The sequence below is a fragment of the Argentina silus genome (genome assembly GCF_951799395.1).
Source record: "Argentina silus genome assembly, chromosome: 20".
Lineage (NCBI taxonomy): Eukaryota > Metazoa > Chordata > Actinopteri > Argentiniformes > Argentinidae > Argentina > Argentina silus.
In genome coordinates this window covers 8577979-8596164 of record NC_139674.1, presented here as the reverse complement: position 1 = coordinate 8596164, position 18186 = coordinate 8577979, and the positions used below count along the sequence as shown (strand labels likewise).

The 18186-nt window shown below is 43.9% G+C and overlaps 1 protein-coding gene across 1 annotated transcript in view; it reads right to left on the bottom strand.

The window, feature by feature from the left end:
- The window catches only part of LOC310820539 (ankyrin repeat and BTB/POZ domain-containing protein 3-A), a 99666-nt gene extending 84488 nt beyond the window's left edge, over window positions 1-15178 (bottom strand). Inside the window, exon 1 of the mRNA XM_083692210.1 lies at window positions 14079-15178. Coding sequence (XP_083548336.1) covers window positions 14079-14943 — 865 coding nt within the window. The 5' untranslated portion in view covers window positions 14944-15178. The remainder of the gene's footprint in view (window positions 1-14078) is intronic.
- Window positions 15179-18186: the final 3008 nt, after the last annotated feature.

The window sequence follows — 18186 nt, the reverse complement described above, 5'->3', positions numbered from 1 at the left end:
GGAGGTAAAGGAAATCGTGTAGTAAACTCTTTCATCCTCTCGCTCTCCCCAAAGGATGGTGGGATTAACACGCGCTTGAAAGTGAACGATCGTGGCGCAGGAACAGCCAAGGCGAAAATCCCTGTGGGAGAGTGTGTGGGGGGGAGAGTCGGGGGTGTGGGAGAGTGGGAGAGTGTGAGAGAGTGTGGGAGAGTGGGGGAGTGTGGGAGAGTGGGGGAGTGTGGGAAAGTGTGTGGGGGGGGGGGAGTGGGGGAGTGTGGGAGAGTGGGGGGGGGTGTGGGAGAGTGGGGGGGGGTGGGGGAGAGTGGGAGAGTGTGGGAGAGTGGGGGGGTGGGGGAGAGAGAGAGAGAGAGAGAGAGAGAGGCATGAAGAGAGAGAGAATGAGTCAGAGAGGGGAAAGAGAGGGGAATGGTGAGAGACAGAGAGACGGAGGAAGGAAGGTTTTGGAAAAAGAGCAGAAGAAAAAAAGCACCTGTCGCCTGATGACAAAGTCAGATTCTCTTTGGCAGATAAGGAAAGGGCAGTGACACACATAAACTGTTAGAAGAGAGTTATACTTATTCTAGGCTAGAGAGTTATACTTATTCGAGAGTGGTTCAGAGAAGAAACCCATCTCAGTGAACACTGAACATTCTGGTACCAATATAGTATGGACATAATATAGTAAATATGCAAACATAATAAATATGCAAACATGACTCATCTTGAGATTTTACTCTTGCATCTTTACCACTGATGAATGGAATCATCCATGTCTTATCAGATCAGATCTACACCAGTTGGACTGTGTTGTAAGATCAAAGCCGCAAAAACGACATCTGCTTCTGATGACAGGAACACAAGAGTTGATCTAACTTCAAACTTGTCAACTGTCTTCACAGTTGCATCATGAACACTTAAAGTACCACCAGTATTCCTAGTGAGGTGCTAAATGAGAAAGTACATAGATGTGAAAAATTGCATTGTGGGAGTATTGTATTAGATTGTGACATAAAGGCTTCGTCTCCCGAGCCCATGGCCAGCCAATCGAGACTTCCAAAATGCGAGTTTGAGAGAGAGAGATAATACCCCGACTCTGATAGCACATTTATATTTCTGAAAATGGGTGAAAAACAAACTGCATTCAGGCGACTGCACTGCAGAGCCTCTGGGAAATGATGATGGATTGTGGGTAGTGATGAGACAGGGTGGCTCTTGTGGGAGTCTAAGGAGAGCCTGCTGCTGTGTACTGTAGCTAGTGGATTATCTTGTTTCAATGCGAGGAGGCCAGATTGTAGGAGTCTCTTTTGTGTAGGTCTTTGCATAAGCGTAGTGAGTTCTTTTGTATTAATCTTTGCAGAGGTTGATAGGAAAAAGCACCTGTGCCTGTGTGCAGGCTTCTTGCACTGAATGACATGCAATTTCAGCAGCTTAATATTGGTGAGATGTACATACTAGGAGAGGCTTTGCTTGTTTGTCTGCCTTTCACAGTGTCACGTTCAGCTCATTGCACCTTTTCTGCGTGTTTGAACAGTGATAGGTGAATGACAGCACGTTACCTTTGTCTGGCTGTGTGTGTGTGTGTGTGTGTGTGTGTGTGTGTGTGTGCGTGTGTGCGTGTGTGTGTGTGTGTGTGTGTGGCAGTGATGAATCAGGGAGTGGTGAGAAGAAGTCATGAGGCGTCATGCGCATCTATTTTCACCCTCATGTGTCTGGACTTGTCAGTCCTACTGCCCAGGAGGCCAAGCAGGTTCAACCAGACGGGCTACATAACAACACAACCATCTCAGGGCCACCAAACCTCGCATAGAGAAAGAATTGACAAAGTCATTCTCCAATTCTCAACAACAACGTTAAGTGAATTAAATTCCATCTCTATTCATCAAATTCAGGGTCAACCTCTTCCATCTTACTTTGAGTGGGCCCAATATAGCATTCAAATGCATCGTTGCAGACATTTGTATAACAAAATACCAGGGCACAGAAAAGGTCGGGTAAGAGAGAATACAAATGTGCAGAGGCAAGCGATAGATAGATAGATACATTTAATGTATGAAATTGGAATAACAGTGGTGCATGAACATTGTCTTTGGGAGCATAACAGATCTATATAATATGTTGAAGCTTTCTATTGATTTAACATTACATGGTAGCGTAGAATTGATCTCGTGTGTTCTCACTTCATGAGTCAGAACACATACGTTTGTTAAGAAATGTATAAGAGATGGTACAGATCGTTTCTGAATGCTAGAATAAGAGCCTTGTGCAGTATTTGAAAATAAGGCTCTGGTTGTAATAACAACAGCTACGTGATGCAACTAATGACATCACCTTGACTTGGTTGGCACACTTCCTGTTTTCATTTTAGCTCAGTACACGGCACGACACTTTACAGATCCATTCCCTGTGGTTAGGAGTGTAATAGGTCATATATGTGGATGTATTTATAGGGCAAGACGGCTATACGTAACTAATGGGAATCCATAAGACCACGCACCCCACTTTGGGGAAAGCTGCAGGGTCTGGCAACCTTGCCACACAGCAAAAATACCCCAAATGTGTCCTCACCGTTCTCTTAAACCTGACACTAATGTTGTTTCATCATGAGCCTGCTATGTTGTTTTGGTTGTCACTAAGAACATATTTGAACAAAGTCATTGTACACCATCGGCAAACTGAAAATATGACATAACATGCTAACAGCCATTACCATAGACATTTGGCATTAGGCATTGCTAGTCAGCATCCACTGGTTGATGTTGAAGTAATTAAGTGTGATGCAGTCAATTGGCGAAGATCACACGTAAATATATCAAACACGAAATTCATACTTGAATGAAAATCCTGTTACAATTCAAAAAGATATATGTCGCTAATGTGTTACTTCAGGCTACTTTGATCCAGTTGCTATGGAAGTGTCCCAATGTATTCCCCAATCTTGACTCAAGTTCCGGGATTTTTGACAAATTACCTGTACCAGAACGAATTGTGTCTCGCCTGTGATTATCGCCTGCTCTGACATTTCCCTTCTGAATTACCCCTCAGGATTAATAAAACTGCATTAAATAGACAGGCGTGTTTGAGGGAGAGACTGTGGGCTTTTCTGCACATTCTGACTGCAGAGGACAATTTAGAGGGTGACATTTGTATTCCCTTTCCTAAACGCTTCCTCCGCTACACTAAACCTTTACGCTAATCCATCCAAATCTTTACGCTAATCATGATTGTTTACACTGTGTGACCTTTGTCTTTCGCCTTGATCCACCTAATTAAAATGGCTTGTTTGTGTTGCTCTGGCATCTGCCAAGCAAAATACAGGTTTCACTTCACCCGGCATCCCTTTTTGCTCTCCTCTTTTTTACTCCAAAGACTGAAATGAAAATAGTAATTAGTGGAGATCCAAAATAGGATTGGGAGGCCGTTGAAAACAGCTAATTACAGCGTGATAAAGGAGAGAAGCTAAGCCAACACTACAGGGTAGGCTGCAGCCATGTCCACCTACACCAATAAAGAAACACTCAGGAGTGTGCTGAGACACACTGTTAGGATCTAGTGTAATGAATCACTCTCTCTCACTCTCTCTCTCTCTCTCTCTGGCACAGTAGGTTTCTACCCAAGGCCCATTCAACAATAGAAATATGAAATAAGCAATACTCCATCATACAGTAGCAGTGGGAAGTGAAACCATTGGTATACAATGGCTGGAGACAGGGAATTATTGTTTTCTCTTATCATGTCGTCTGACCTTATCTCTTCCTCCTGGTACTAACAACGAGCTCTATTCACAACTACAGTACAAACCTTCACAAACAGCCCTGCGTTGTCATAGGGGACTCAAAATGTCAGGAGAAGAGGGACTCTCCCTCGCTCTCCTGCTGTAGCTAAATGTAGAATGGCTCTGTCGGTTATGCCCCTGTGCCTCCCAAAGTACTCATCCCCCTGCTTGGCGTGGGGGTGTTTCTGACAAGTGTTGGCGTTCGCCTGCATTTGTCACCTCATGATTAAGCAGTCAGCGGGTAATGTGTGGCGAAGGATGAGAGAGAAGAGGAAAGGAGAGGAGGCTGGGGGAAGGGGTATCGGGATTGCCTACACAAGGATTGGTATGGACATGGGGATCTCCATTCCTGCCAAGGTGCTTTCCCCACACTCCCATTCGCAGAAACACAGCACCCACCTCAGTACCCTGCTTCCTGTCACAGTAACACCAGATGGTTCTCCCCTGGTGGAGGAATCCAATTCCCTATCATCGCTAAAACTGAGCCCACACCCTGTAGCCATATAACCCAGCCAACTTGTTACACATCACATTTCGTCATGGTATGGGATGACATTGAGTCACGGGATGATACCCTGTACTAGAGACATACAGTAGGTGAATAGCGCAACAGGCGCTACATGCTAATACGAGGTTAAGGGTCACAGTGCTCATAATATGGCTTTGACAGATGAATGCTTAATTGATTCTGTTTGAGGAAGACAACTCTGGCTGAGACAGGGGAGATAAAGAGAGAACTCCGGACACCAACAAAGGGCACCATTTGAACAACATCCCAACCTCTATTATAGTTTAATCATTACAGAGTTGGTCTAATGTCTTCTAATTGCCATAGATTCTTTTGATTCAATGGAGTTTTTCAGCTTGGAGAAGAAACTTGAAACATTTAAATTGTATAGCAGATACACATAAATCATCATGTACAAACAATGCAAAAAGTGGTAGTATTTATCAGAAGTTATAGTAATGAACAAGCACAAACTTAATCCTTTTCTACTGCATATACCCACACACACATACACACACACACACACACACACACACACACACACACACACACACACACACACACACACACACACACACACACACACACACACACACACACACCCTCCCTCTCTCTCTCTTTCTCTCTCTGACACACACAGTTCTGCTCCATGTGCACTGTGGCAATCTTCCTGAAATGATAGGAACAACTCCCCCCCACGTAACCGAATGAACTGAAGAGGTGGGCCTCGCTGCTTTGCCCTCATTTACCTAATGCTGTTTTCCTGAGGCACACACACCACAGTAAAAATTGACTGTGTGTACAGACATCATTAATGCACCGCCTGATTAGCACAATGACACACATATTAGAACGTCGATTGGAACATCTGAGTTGTTGCTCTGGCATACCACTTCCAGCTTGTGCAATTAGGTTGCTCATGGATACGCTTGCGTAACACAAGCCCTCTGTGTTGTAAGCTTTTGTGTGATGTCACCGGCTGTAACATCTCATGTGTCAGAGAAGGTGTTGTGTGAGGCCATGCAGCCATGGCTGAACCCTAAGCCTCTCTGAGCTCCACACTAACAGAGAACAGACTGCAGCCACTGATAGGCCAACATGGCTGTGGAGGCAAAAATATAGAAAAACATCTGATATAGAAAAACTGTCCCTTGGACAAATTGTTTTTTCCGGTAGAAGTCACTGAAAAAAATAAATGAAAAACATCTCTCTCCAAATCGATGTTGCCTGCTTTTCAGAACATGTGAAACGGAAAATTGCAGTGCTTTTTGGACCCAGTCCTGTCTCATTACACACAAGTACAAGCAAGGATGGGCAACAAGTGCAGAAACCTGCTTACCACTTCTCCCAAAGCCTTTAATCTTGACTGGTCAAACATGAGCAGCAGAGCAGACCAATCCAAGTAATCGTGTTGTCTTTGGGAGTGAGCTACCGTTAAGCACTATGATGGGAGTACAGTACCACTTGTCAGTGGTCACGCTGAACATAAAGTCATCAAACTCCTCAATCCTCAAGCAAGGTGACCCATCACACACAGCTTTTAGGCTCTAGCACGAAGCTACACAAACACACACAAAACATGTTTTCACTAGCAGTCCCAAGCTACCATACACAGAAGTCTGATGCAATGTTTCGGTTTTTCAGGTTTTTCGTCATCAGTAAAAGACTAATACTGAGACTGGGGAGGCTGGTGGAGGTAGAAATCGGAGGACGGGCTTATTGTTATTGAATGGAATGAGGAATAGTACCAACCATTACCAACCAGCCTGCCGTGGAAGAGGGAACAGGAAACCGCAATTGATGATGGGAAACAAGGACTGTGGGAAAGAAGAAGCGTCCTCACACTGAAAGGGGGAATAACTTTTGAAACATGGATACCTCATGCATACAGAGACGCAAGCACTAAATCATACACACAACCCCACGGGCATTTTTTAAAAACTGCTTTTTGGTTGTATATCGGTCATGACGGAAAATGGTATGGTGCAGCAATGTCTAAATCAAAACATTGCATAAAGTTACTCTATGTACTGTAAAAGGATGTTGATGTCACTCTTATGCCAACCATACAGATACAATGGCAGATAACTGAGACAACATTAAACCAAAACATTGCACAGACATGTGAAGTAGGATGTGGTAACACCCTCTCATACAATTTATTTTAGGATCATAGTAAGGCAGCCAGAAAGTGTCATTGATGCAACGTCTCATACCAAATGTTATCCAGACGTCTGGAATACAAAGAACCCAACCAAAACTGTTTTAAAATCTCACACACGCACACACACGCACACGCACGCACGCACGCACGCACGCACGCACGCACGCACGCACGCACGCACGCACGCACGCACACACACACACACACACACACACACACACACACACACACACACCCTTGGGGCCCTCTCATAAGTGTCTGAAATACTAGTAGTGGGAGGATGTTGGGAGACTGGGGGAGTGGACCTGTTGATTGATGCCTGCTGGTTTTAAACACATCTGAAGTTTTACAAGAACAATGGTACTCATTAGCCCACTGCATAATGCCCTTCCACAAGACTGGAGAACGAAATTGACCTTCATCATATAGAAAGAAAAGGACAAAAACAGAGTAAACAAATAAGTGCAATTATTAATTAAAATGGAAATGTCATAACGAATGAAAACAAAATAAGAAAGACAGTCAGGTGCATGTTGAAGCTTACTAGACTAAAAAAAAAAAAAAAACAATATTAATAAATAAAAGGCACAGTGGTGTGGGAAAGGTCTATTCCTGAGAATGTTCTAGCCTTCAACTGCTCAATTAACCACCAGGAACATACATACAGTATGTTTACTTTATTTTTTACCGGTGAAAGCACCTTGAGACCAGGGTCTCTTTTTCAAGTGTGCCCTGATTGTGTATTATATATCCAAACACATCACTAGTATGATTATAGCACTTAGATATCATGCCTTTTTACTTGCTCAATGGAAGCCTGGACTCTGGCAGAGTGCTGCCTTTGAGCTAATTAATAAATAATACATCACAATAAAAATCAGTTAGTCCTTATGTCTGGGAACGACCCTCCACAGGTAGTGATAGATATAAGGGAAACAGTGTGATCTTTTCTAACTGGAATAACCTGAGCAACGGACGCATTTTGTATAAACACTTATCATTTTGTATAAACACTTCCTGAATTTGAACAAACGAACCGGATTTTCTCTGAACTATTTCTCTATTCCTTTTCTGTGAATTAGGTCAAGTTTACTGGAAGCCATTCAACTATTTCGCTATCGTTCAGGAGCATGACTCAAATTGTGTGAGAGGGTTTTTGCTCAATCAAAACTAGCTCTGCAACATCAGTCTGAAGTGAGTAATCCTGTTGAGACGACAATACATGTGTAGTGTAGACTCTGCTGCGTGATACGAGAGGGAGTTTGTATAGTGTCAGCTATCATCTTTAGCAGAATAGCTCTTGAGAAATGTCTGAAGTATTTCTGACAATAAAACACTGTTGCGACTCTTTCCTTGCAGATACAGAGAGGTCCCTTGGCGGAGTGGAGAGTACAGAACATTGGTTTGAGCACGTGGGTGGGTCTGTAAAGGGCAGATGGAGGCAATGTCGTGAGCACAGACAGGTAATAGGGCAGAGAGAGGAGCTCATGCTGAGATACAAGATGATGGAGGGCAGAGAGGAGGAAGAGGAGGAGGAGGGGGGGGGGGTAGATCTTCAACACATTGGGGATTGCCGATAACAGGAAATGTGTGGTTTTCTGAGCAGACATGTGAGGTGAAGTAAGATAGCGCTTCGCTGAAGCTTCGGTTTTGATTTGACTTCACTTCATCTTTCCATGATGATCTTATGCTGCATTCTCACTTAGAGATATACTTGTATATCATTTTGAATCTTTGGATCTGCACTGAAATAACCTTTAAAAAACAATCACATAATGTGATGTGGTACAGAAGGGAATGCGTGGCCACTTAACATTGTGACATGGGTTCATGTCACGCAATGTAGACCAACCATTTGAAGTGATGTAGGCCATTTTGACAAGAGCAACAATTGTTTTACATCTACTAAATGTCACTTTGGGTTTACTGTAGCGTGTTGCGTTGTTTTGGCATCACCAAGTTTCTCAACCAGTTGGCTGGCATTGGCTGGTGTCAGTTGATGATGACTGTGGCATCTTTGGTTATTGGTCAGGTCAAGTATGACACACAACCCAGCATCTGTACAGTCCCACGCACCCAACTGCCACCCACTGAGGCGTGGGCATAGGGTGGACTCATTTCTGCCCACTCCAACACCCATCAGCCACATGTTGCATCACGAGCCTAGCAGGGGTCAAGGGTCAACAGATGGGGCTGGTTCCACACAGCGAGCCAAACATGTCTGTCAACATAGCCAGTGTGACGTCTTTACAAAGAAAAAGGTGTCTAAAGAAATTACTGAAAACTGTTGGTGGCCAAAGGTGTTGAACAGAGAGAAGAGAGTGTGTGGGACAAAAAGACACATCACATACTGTTGAATATGCATCACTATCTAAACATGACACTTATGCCATACACAATACAGGACACACAACCGCATATCATACGCAGTATCATACACATACCAAAATCAGACATAATCCTTTTACACACTGTGACCTCGTGAAAAAGCTTGTTCTAGGAGCCACTGTTCTCTACATATGGTGGTCCTGGATGGCATCCTGGTCCACAGCCATTAGGATGCCTGCCCCACAGGCACGAAACGTGGCAAATGGAAGGACTGGAGGTCTTGGTTCTGCGTGGCTCCCCACGGCGTTCGACCGATGATTCTTAATCTTAATGACTAATCGATGAGCATGAGTGTTAATTAATGAGAGCAACATGGTAATTATATCTCCCAGGGACGAGCGCCAACGCCCCCTCAACACCTCCCCCAGCTGCCAGCTATCTACCGTTTCTCTCCATTGCTCTGCTCTGCCTGCAACATTATGCATCCCCTGCCTGTACTCAATCTCCTATTCCCTCTCTTTCCAGTCTTATTCTGAAGTGATTCCTCTTCTCACACGAGATTCTTTCACTCGATCTCTCGCACTTTCTCATTTCTCACCGTTTCACTCTCGACCCCCCTGGCTCAGTCTCTCTCCCACCCTATGGTGATCCTTTGAGGCTCTTTTCTTTAGGTTCTCTGGCTAATATGAAAATAAGATCAATATTCTCCTCGGGAACGACACCATGCAGATATATCAAACACAGCTCATGAAGACCTGTGACTGCGGGACACCCGCCAAGACATTTTAGGATAAGTAACATTTAAAATGTGGGATGCTGTGTAAAACAGCTAAGAGCATAATCGCAGTGAGGGCCATAACAACCTCAATTATTCTCTAAAGAAATCCAATACAGGTAGAGTCTCAGTGTGTGTGTGTGTGTGTGTGTGTGTGTGTGTGTGTGTGTGTGTGTGTGTGTGTCTGTCTGTCTGTCTGTCTGTCTGTCTGTCTGTCTGTCTGTTTGTCTGTCTGTCTGTCTCTCTGTGTTAATAGCAGATGGGGATTTAGCGGCTGGAGGGATTGCAGCTCATGGCTCTGCAGTTGTGTACAGTGTGAAGATAGGGTGTTACCGGCCCATGGTTGCAGACTGCAAGCACTGCAGCGGTGTGTGTGTGTGTGTGTGTGTGTGTGTGTGTGTGTGTGTGTGTGTGTGTGTGTGTGTGTGTGTGTGTGTGTGTGTGCCCAGCATGCCCGCGGGCTTATCTGCCCTCATTGGAATTCTGTGCTTTAGCTTATTAGCTTCAGCACGGTGAGGATTTCCCCCTCATCCCGCTGCCCTGAGGGAACTGTTGTGCTCTTGCACTTCATTAGTTAATTAGTTAGTTAATTAATTAATTAATTAATTAATTAATGCTATTGTACACATATGCACTGAAGGTGTACTCACTCTCAGTATTGATTGTCAATCATTGCTGCTATACACCAGGGGAGGCTGGTGGAGGTAGAAATCAGAGGACAGGCTCATTGTAATGCATGGAATGGAATGAGGAATGCTATCAAACATGTATTCCATTCCATGCATTACAATGAGCCCGTCCTCCGATTTCTACCTCCACCAGCCTCCCCTGCCATACACACTGTTCCATTATGAGCTAATGACGATACTGGGTGCACGGAAGGAAATCAGTGTACGAAGGGAAAAGTACAGTTTGTCATAGCTATTAAAAAGGCATTGTTGAGACTGCAGAGGTCACTGAGTGAGAGTTGCTGTGTTACAGAGAGCGAGCGCCAGGAGGACCTAAGGGCAGAGCTTGTACTCTACAATGGCCAACCATCCCTCTCTCTCTTTGTCGCCACACTCCCTGAGAGCATCAGAGGGTGAAAACCGCGGCCTCTGCTCATATGAAATTACTGTGATATAAAAATACATCACAACCAGCTTGCCTGAGCGGTGCTTGCATCTCCACCGGAAAGAAGGCAATCTGTCGGCTCATCTGCGAGACCTCCGCCCGAGGGGGACGAGCAGGGCAGAAATAATAACAGAGCGGGATCACTGTGCATATGCCAACGTCATCTGGTTATGAGTCTATACCTTATTAAACCACAGACGAAAATAAATAAACACTCCCCCTAAAATATAAACACAACACAATCTGGGAGGGGTTGGTGGCCGAGGATGCTGCTGGGCTAATTTAATAAATGGGATGTGGCAGGCTAAGCTATGCCAACACGTTGTGTCATTCGTCACGCGGAGCGAGCGTCTCGGGTTGAGACCTTGCAGAGAGGTCACGATACAATCAGGTACAATCAAGTCACGTGAGATTCTAAAATTAAAATGTTGCCCGTGCAGCTTTTTTGAGTTAATGACAATGCTGTTTGTTTTGTGTAATTCACCATTAGATGAGTGTGTCTATCACTATGACCTTCAGGATGAGTTTTGATTTTCTTATAGGGAATTAAAGCCCTTCAAAACCTGTCACACTGTAGATCCCTAACATATGTTTTTCATACGTTCAATCCTTTCTACTACAGTAACACCCTGTCAACACTAACCTAACTAGTCTTTGTCCTCACAGGCCGTCTCTCTTTCATAACTATCTCTTCCCCAAACCGGTTTTCTCTTTCCCATGAAAGCTCCTCCTCCCAACCTCTCCTTGTCTCATGCGCTCATTCTCACGCGCTCAGTGTGGCCACCTGTACCTAGCTCCTCAGTGGGCTCTCGGTAAGTGGAGAGGCAGGGTCATGGCATCCGGCCAAGGGGCGTGGAGGAGAGGCACGTGTCAGAGATCAGGGCAGTCTTATGAAACGCCTCACTCATTAGTCAACTCGCATTACAGAGGATGTCACATGAGAATCATGAATGTTTTTAAACAGTGAGAGGAGGGCGGAGTGACACGGAGTCTTGTAAGTTGCATCCCAGTGATTGTAGAAATATAACAGGTTTTTTAAAATTCCCATTACCTTTTGTTTGCTTAGTTCAGTTCATATTTCCCATTGTTATGATGACTTGCAAAAGTGTTTAAGTGCTTAATGCATATGCATGAGGGTGCTCAATTATTTAACTCTGGGCCTGACAGTGACATTTTAAACAAACTTGTTTTTAATGAGATAAGACCCTCTTGTAGGGGAAATGAGACCGTCATAACATTTAAGAGGATTTTGCTGGCACCCATGAGAATATACACTTACCGAGCACTTATTAGGAACACTGTACTAATACTGGATAGGGCCTCCCTTTGCTTTCAAAACAGCCTCAATTCTTTGTGGCATTGATTCCACAAAGTGTTGGAAACATTGCTTTGAGATTCTGGTCCATGATGACATGATTGCATCACGCAATTCCTGCAGATATTTCAGGTGCACTTTCAAGCTGTGAATCTCCCGTTCTACCACATCCCAAAGGTGTTCTATTGGATTCAGATTCGGTGACTGGGAAGGCCACTGAAAAACACTGAACTCATTGTCATGTTCATGAAGCCAGTTTGAGATGACTTTTGCTTTGTGACATGGTGCATTATCATGCTGGAAGTAGCCATTAGAAGATGGGTAAATTGTGGCCATGAAGGGATGCACATGGTCAGCAACAATACTCAAATAGGCTGTGGCAATCAAGCGATGATTTATTGGTATTAACAAAGTGGCCCAAAGTGTGCCAAGAAAACATTCCCCACACCATTACACCACCTCCACCATGTGAAGGTGTACAGGTGTTCCTAATAAAGTGTTCAGTGAGTGTATATATCCATGTCAGATGGATACCGCAGGCTAACGAGAAGTCTTTTTCGGTGCAAAACTGCAACCCCCTTTCTGCCTTGTCACAGGAAATGATGTTACAGTACAACAGGTGGGAGAGGGGATTTTTCAGAACACTGCGTGGTGGGGCTTCCTGTCGCGAGAGCATCTGTCACTGTATTGTCTGAACAAACGGTTCCGCTCTGAATGTCACTGACTTCAGTACAGTGGATGTTCAGGGCTCAGCGCTATCTCCTATAGTGCCATAAGCACTATAGTATGTACCTAAATAAAGATTGATAAAAAAGAGGATACACGTGGGCCTAATCATCTCTTTTTCAGTATGATGTCGCTTGTCAGAGTATTAATTATCTGTACCACCACTGCCATATCGTTCATGTTGACCTAATCAAATTCTTACTTCAATGCCACCAAAACAAGTGTAAACTCAATGTAACTCAATGTAAAACAATCACGCTCTGCCATAAAGACAAAACTTTTAGAGGCTGAACACCAAAACATAATAAAGACAAGCGAATCTGGCACTTGAGTTAAAACATGGTATGGTATGATCATCCCAGTTGGACTCAAGATTTAACATCAAATCCCCAGTTGGAACATGGCATTTCATTAAATATCCCCTTCTGTTGAATGGTCGCTGCCAACAAGGGCCAGAGGGACAGCTTACACCTCCTGGAGTGAAATAACACAAGGCCATTGCAGATATTGAAAACACAAACACACAAACACACAAACACACACACAGACACAGACACACAGACACACGCACACACACACACGCACACACACACACACGCACACACGCACACTCTTCAAAAATATTTGAAGTATGTCTTGGATACTACAACAACAATCTATATCAGAGTTAACATGCTTGTACCCACTTTGAATTTGACAACACATTGGCTTCAAAGATGCTTCTCTCCATGATGGAACATGTTTGATCATTTCAGCCATAAATACCTGTTTTTACTGTTATGCTGTAGGGGCTTTGAATTCCGAAACCCAAGATAAGCATGTTCGTTTATTCTAAGGTAGGCCACTAGTTTGGGGTAATACATATTAGAAACACCGTGAAGCCTTTTTATTGAGCTTAATTAGATGCGGGTGACCAGCTATTTTTCTCCAACATAATTATCAAATGATTTGGTCAATGTTGCTTTGACAAATAGATACAAAACAACAGTTCCATATGTATACCTATCAACAGTGTAATAAGTGTATAAATGTAGTATTATTTTCCAGGTCATGTTCAATATGAAAAACATGTATTGACTGTATTAGGCTACAATAGAATTGTCTGCCGAATAGGCCTAAAGTAAATTATCCAGTTGACTCATCTCCACCAACAGTTGACTCATCTCGATTCATTTGACTGAGGGTAACGCTACACAGGTCAGTGGGCAAGGGCCAGTGAACCAACAAAATAGAGAGAAAACTCTGCCAATGATGTGACCAACAATGTCAATTGTGTGTGAAACCACTTGCTAACAATTGTTTCAACAGACAAACGCATTAACATTACCTCATATCCAACATTACAACGCTGTTATATTGTTACTAGAAAAGGGGTGACGAGTGTAACTTTCTTACCACTTGCATTCTTTCCGCATATGAGGTGCTGGTACGGCTGCAGCAGACCCCATATCTCCGAGTCGTTGTTGATGGCCTGCTCCAGGGACTCTAGCGTAAACTTGGGGATTCCGTTGTCCTTCTCGATGAACGCGCTGCGCATAACCCGGCTGAACACCTCTCTAAACAGGCTCTCTATGCAGGCAGTGAGGTATATGGCCGCGTGCTCGTGGATCCTCAGGGCCACCCGACTTTCAGCCATCCACTTGAAGAACTTCCCAACGGAGAAGACCAGCCCGCACCGCGCTGACTTGCCCCGGCTAAACTTATCCCCAGTGCTCATATTGTAGAGCGACAGGGCGCTAAGCGCCGCGGTGATGCAGTTAACAGAGATGGTCCAGGAGAGGGCCACTTTGATGGCGCTCTGGATCTCGTGCTTGGTGCACTTGGCATAGCGCAGGCTGAGCCGCTGCGCCTCCCGGGCGACCCTCACTAGCGCACGGCTGACCAGAGCCGAGAGCTTGGCGAGGACCTCTCGTGAGGGGATCCCAACCATCAGCTCCTCATCCTTCCCGAGGGCGCACTCCACCTCGCCGAGGCTCCATGGCACGTCCTCCAGCTCGGGAAGCTTAGCGCACTGGCCGGAGCACTCCAAGATCTCCGTGTCCTCCGCCAGGACGGTATTGACCGTGTCCAAGCTGTTGTGTCGGCTGTGCATGGATTCGGTCAGATGCCAGCAGTTGCCCCCATGCGCGTATGACAGATGCGTGTCCGAGCAGCACAGCGACACGCTGGACGACCTGATGGAGTCCGCGGCTCCACCATAACCGGAATCGAGCGTTAAATCCTCCAGCGTCCTCACAACTGTCTTACCCTTGCCTGCCATAGCTGCACCGCATACTGTAGGTCTGCTTTTTCAAAAAAATGCCACAAACCAGGTCCCCCGCGTCGCAGCTATTCCACAGCCGCTGGCGCAAGGAGTTATATTTTACTTCCCAATTCAAGTTTTCCGTCTCGTAGAAGGGATGAAGTGAACGCTCTGCCTATTTTCCGCCTTCTTGCACTGGCTGAAAATATGCCTTCAAATTGCTCTTGCCTACAACTTCGTGATGTGCGTAACCTGAGAGCGCTCGAACCCACACAAGCCACTGCATCAAGAGCAGCACAGAAACTCTGAGAGAGGAGGGGCTATGCACACAGCGGGCTGCAAAAGGCCAATCCGTTGCCTCTATAACTCTTGACGGACAGACAACTTGACAGCGCGAGGTTTTAGATGTTGTTTACCTGGTGCAGTCCTTTTTGCGGTGATTCCGTTATAAGAACATCGAACAAGGAAGACATGGGACTGATATAACCATTAACCAACAGTTAAAATGATCAAATGCAAAATATGTTGTATTATTTTTTATTAGTAGTACATAAAAGGAACATGACAACAAGGAACACATACTCACAGTTGAACTACAAAACGATGAGGATATACATAAACACAAATTATAGATACAATAGGCCTTTTAGAAGTAGAAATAGACAAAATATAAACCACTATAGTATGGACAAAATAATTTGGCTCTTAAATGACCACCTTTTGTTTCATATGATTGTTCCATTGTCCCTCATTGTAATGACTTTTAATGCCTAAATAGACCTTGGCCATAGACACAATAGTTTAGATTGCATTGACTCTAAACACGGAAAGGACTTGAATAGTTGGATAAATATTCCTACAAACAGACTGACGTTGGTTCCTCACTCTAACTTTCAATGTGTATGGTTAGTAAAACATAATGCCACCAAGGCTGTCCCACCACGGCTTGATTGCAAAGAGATTGTAGATTGTAGGCGTCCCTGATTGTAGACCGGTTCAGCGACGTTTAATGGATCGACATCCAGGGGAAGATCTGTCTGAGGCTTCATTCATTGGTCATCTGAGGAGGCACAACATTATGAGGAGGATGATATTCTCATATTCTCTCTCTCTCTATCTCTCCTTCTAGCCCCCCCTCTCTATAGAGACACTGGACATCCTTCTTGTGAACACAAGAGATAAGATCCCTCTAAGCCCACTGTATTCAATAACTTGTTTTCCCCCTTAGGTCTCAGCCATATATTGGCAATAATGTAAACAGGTACACCATTTCAATGATTTATTTGGTGTAAGCAAATAAAAAGTACTTGTTTTTGTTCTATTTATGGTGCAGGAACAAGAAAATGTACACTATATGACTGCTGGTGTCCTAAGGACATGCAGGGGAACAGTTGGCGGAATGGTGATTCACCACTCTTTCAGGGCATCTTCTTCTCATCACATCAGACCTGGACCTACCATCTGTACAGTCTTGAGTTTATATACGCTGAAGGCTCTCTTTCCATCATATCATGAGTCAACAGCTATCCTCACCCACTCAAAAGTTAACTACAGTTCTTAACAGTGCTTTAATTGTAGGATGTGGATACATTGGTGATTGAAGGATCAAATCCAGAACAGTAATTATTGTGATAAGGCGTACATAATACATACATCAACATTTTGCCTTACAAGTCAAGAAATTCCTATAGAAACTTCTAGTGATAGGTACCACACTTTCTATCCAATAATGCTTCTCAACCTACTGTAGCCTGCTTTAATGAAACTGATTATAAACACTATATTACCTCCACTGATTCCTTAGAAGACAAGGGAATTGAATCAGTTGTAGCTTGGACTGCTGGCAAGCTATTGATCCATCGAATGTGTCTGTACCACCATGAGCCAATTCATCTGTCCAGCCTGTCCACTTACTCATGACACCTCTTTAGTGGTGAGTAAGTACAATAGAACAAGATGGAGGAGGGAGGCCAGGCAGGTAGTGACCAATAGCATGCCATTTTTCTTTCCAGTTACTGAAAGCTCATCAAACCCTGGTTGCTTGGAAACAGCAAAAGGACACGAATTGTGAATCCAAGCTGAGACTTTATTTTGCATGTTATGGACACAACACATTTGCATTCCATCTCAGGAGAGTTAATTGTGGTCCTCTGTGGCTCAGTTGGTAGAGCATTGTGCTAACAACGCTTAGGTTGTGGGGTTGATTCCTGCTGGGACCATATATACTGAAATGTATGCACTCACTGCAATGTAAGTCGCTTTGGATAAAACTAAATGGCATATATATATAATGCACTTATAGGCCTATGGGATATTTTGCTTGATGAAAGAACATATGACCTACAACATTATGCTGAATTAATGTGCGGTACCTTTACTATTGAAACATTATGGTGTAGTGGATAAGTATAATGCATCATTCTAGATATGAGGGAATAACTTGGCACGTCGGTTCCAATAGGTTTCCGAACATGATCACCATCCATTACTCTAAAGACAATCAGTAGGCTAACATCTAAAAAGTCCCGAGATGGATCTGATGTATGTCCACTGCCGTAGACACTCGCAGGTTCTGTGATCACATGATATCATAACCCCATCTTGTGGCGAAATCTAGAACTTTCCTCTGTAACCCGCATTTCATTTATTACATAATTAGTGTCTTTAGATGATAACATGTTATGATGCTTGTCTTTATCATTGTAATCAGTAAAAAATATAATTGAATGTTCAAATCTAAATGGAAAGAATAAGTCAGCATATTCTAATGAATCACCATAGTTCAATGAAATAGGTACAATTTCCCCCCCTCACCCCCCAAAAAGGTCAATCTGCTCATGCATTACAGGACAACTAGTTTTTACTAAGATTATTTTTGTTGATGCAGACAATAATCAATCTATCTTCTCAGGCATGAAGACATGAAGCGTTTTATAGGCTACTTCATAACTAACCTTCATAATCATTTGCGGTTCAGTATAAGTGGATATATCTCTCACAAGATTATTTCTGACCTGTTCATATGAAACAATTGTCATTCTGTGTTATTTGTTTCTCTCAATGTCCGAATAATTTGTGCGGTGCCAAGAAAAAACATTTCAATGCGCTATTTTGGAGAACTACGCGCGCTTTAACCATCCTGTAGAATTGTAATGGCACAGCGAATTTGGGTATAATGTAGGCCTACACCAAAGAAGACAGCGACGATATGAATGTTTTAAGTGAGGGGCGTCGTGGAGACGTGCGTTAAATGTCCATGTG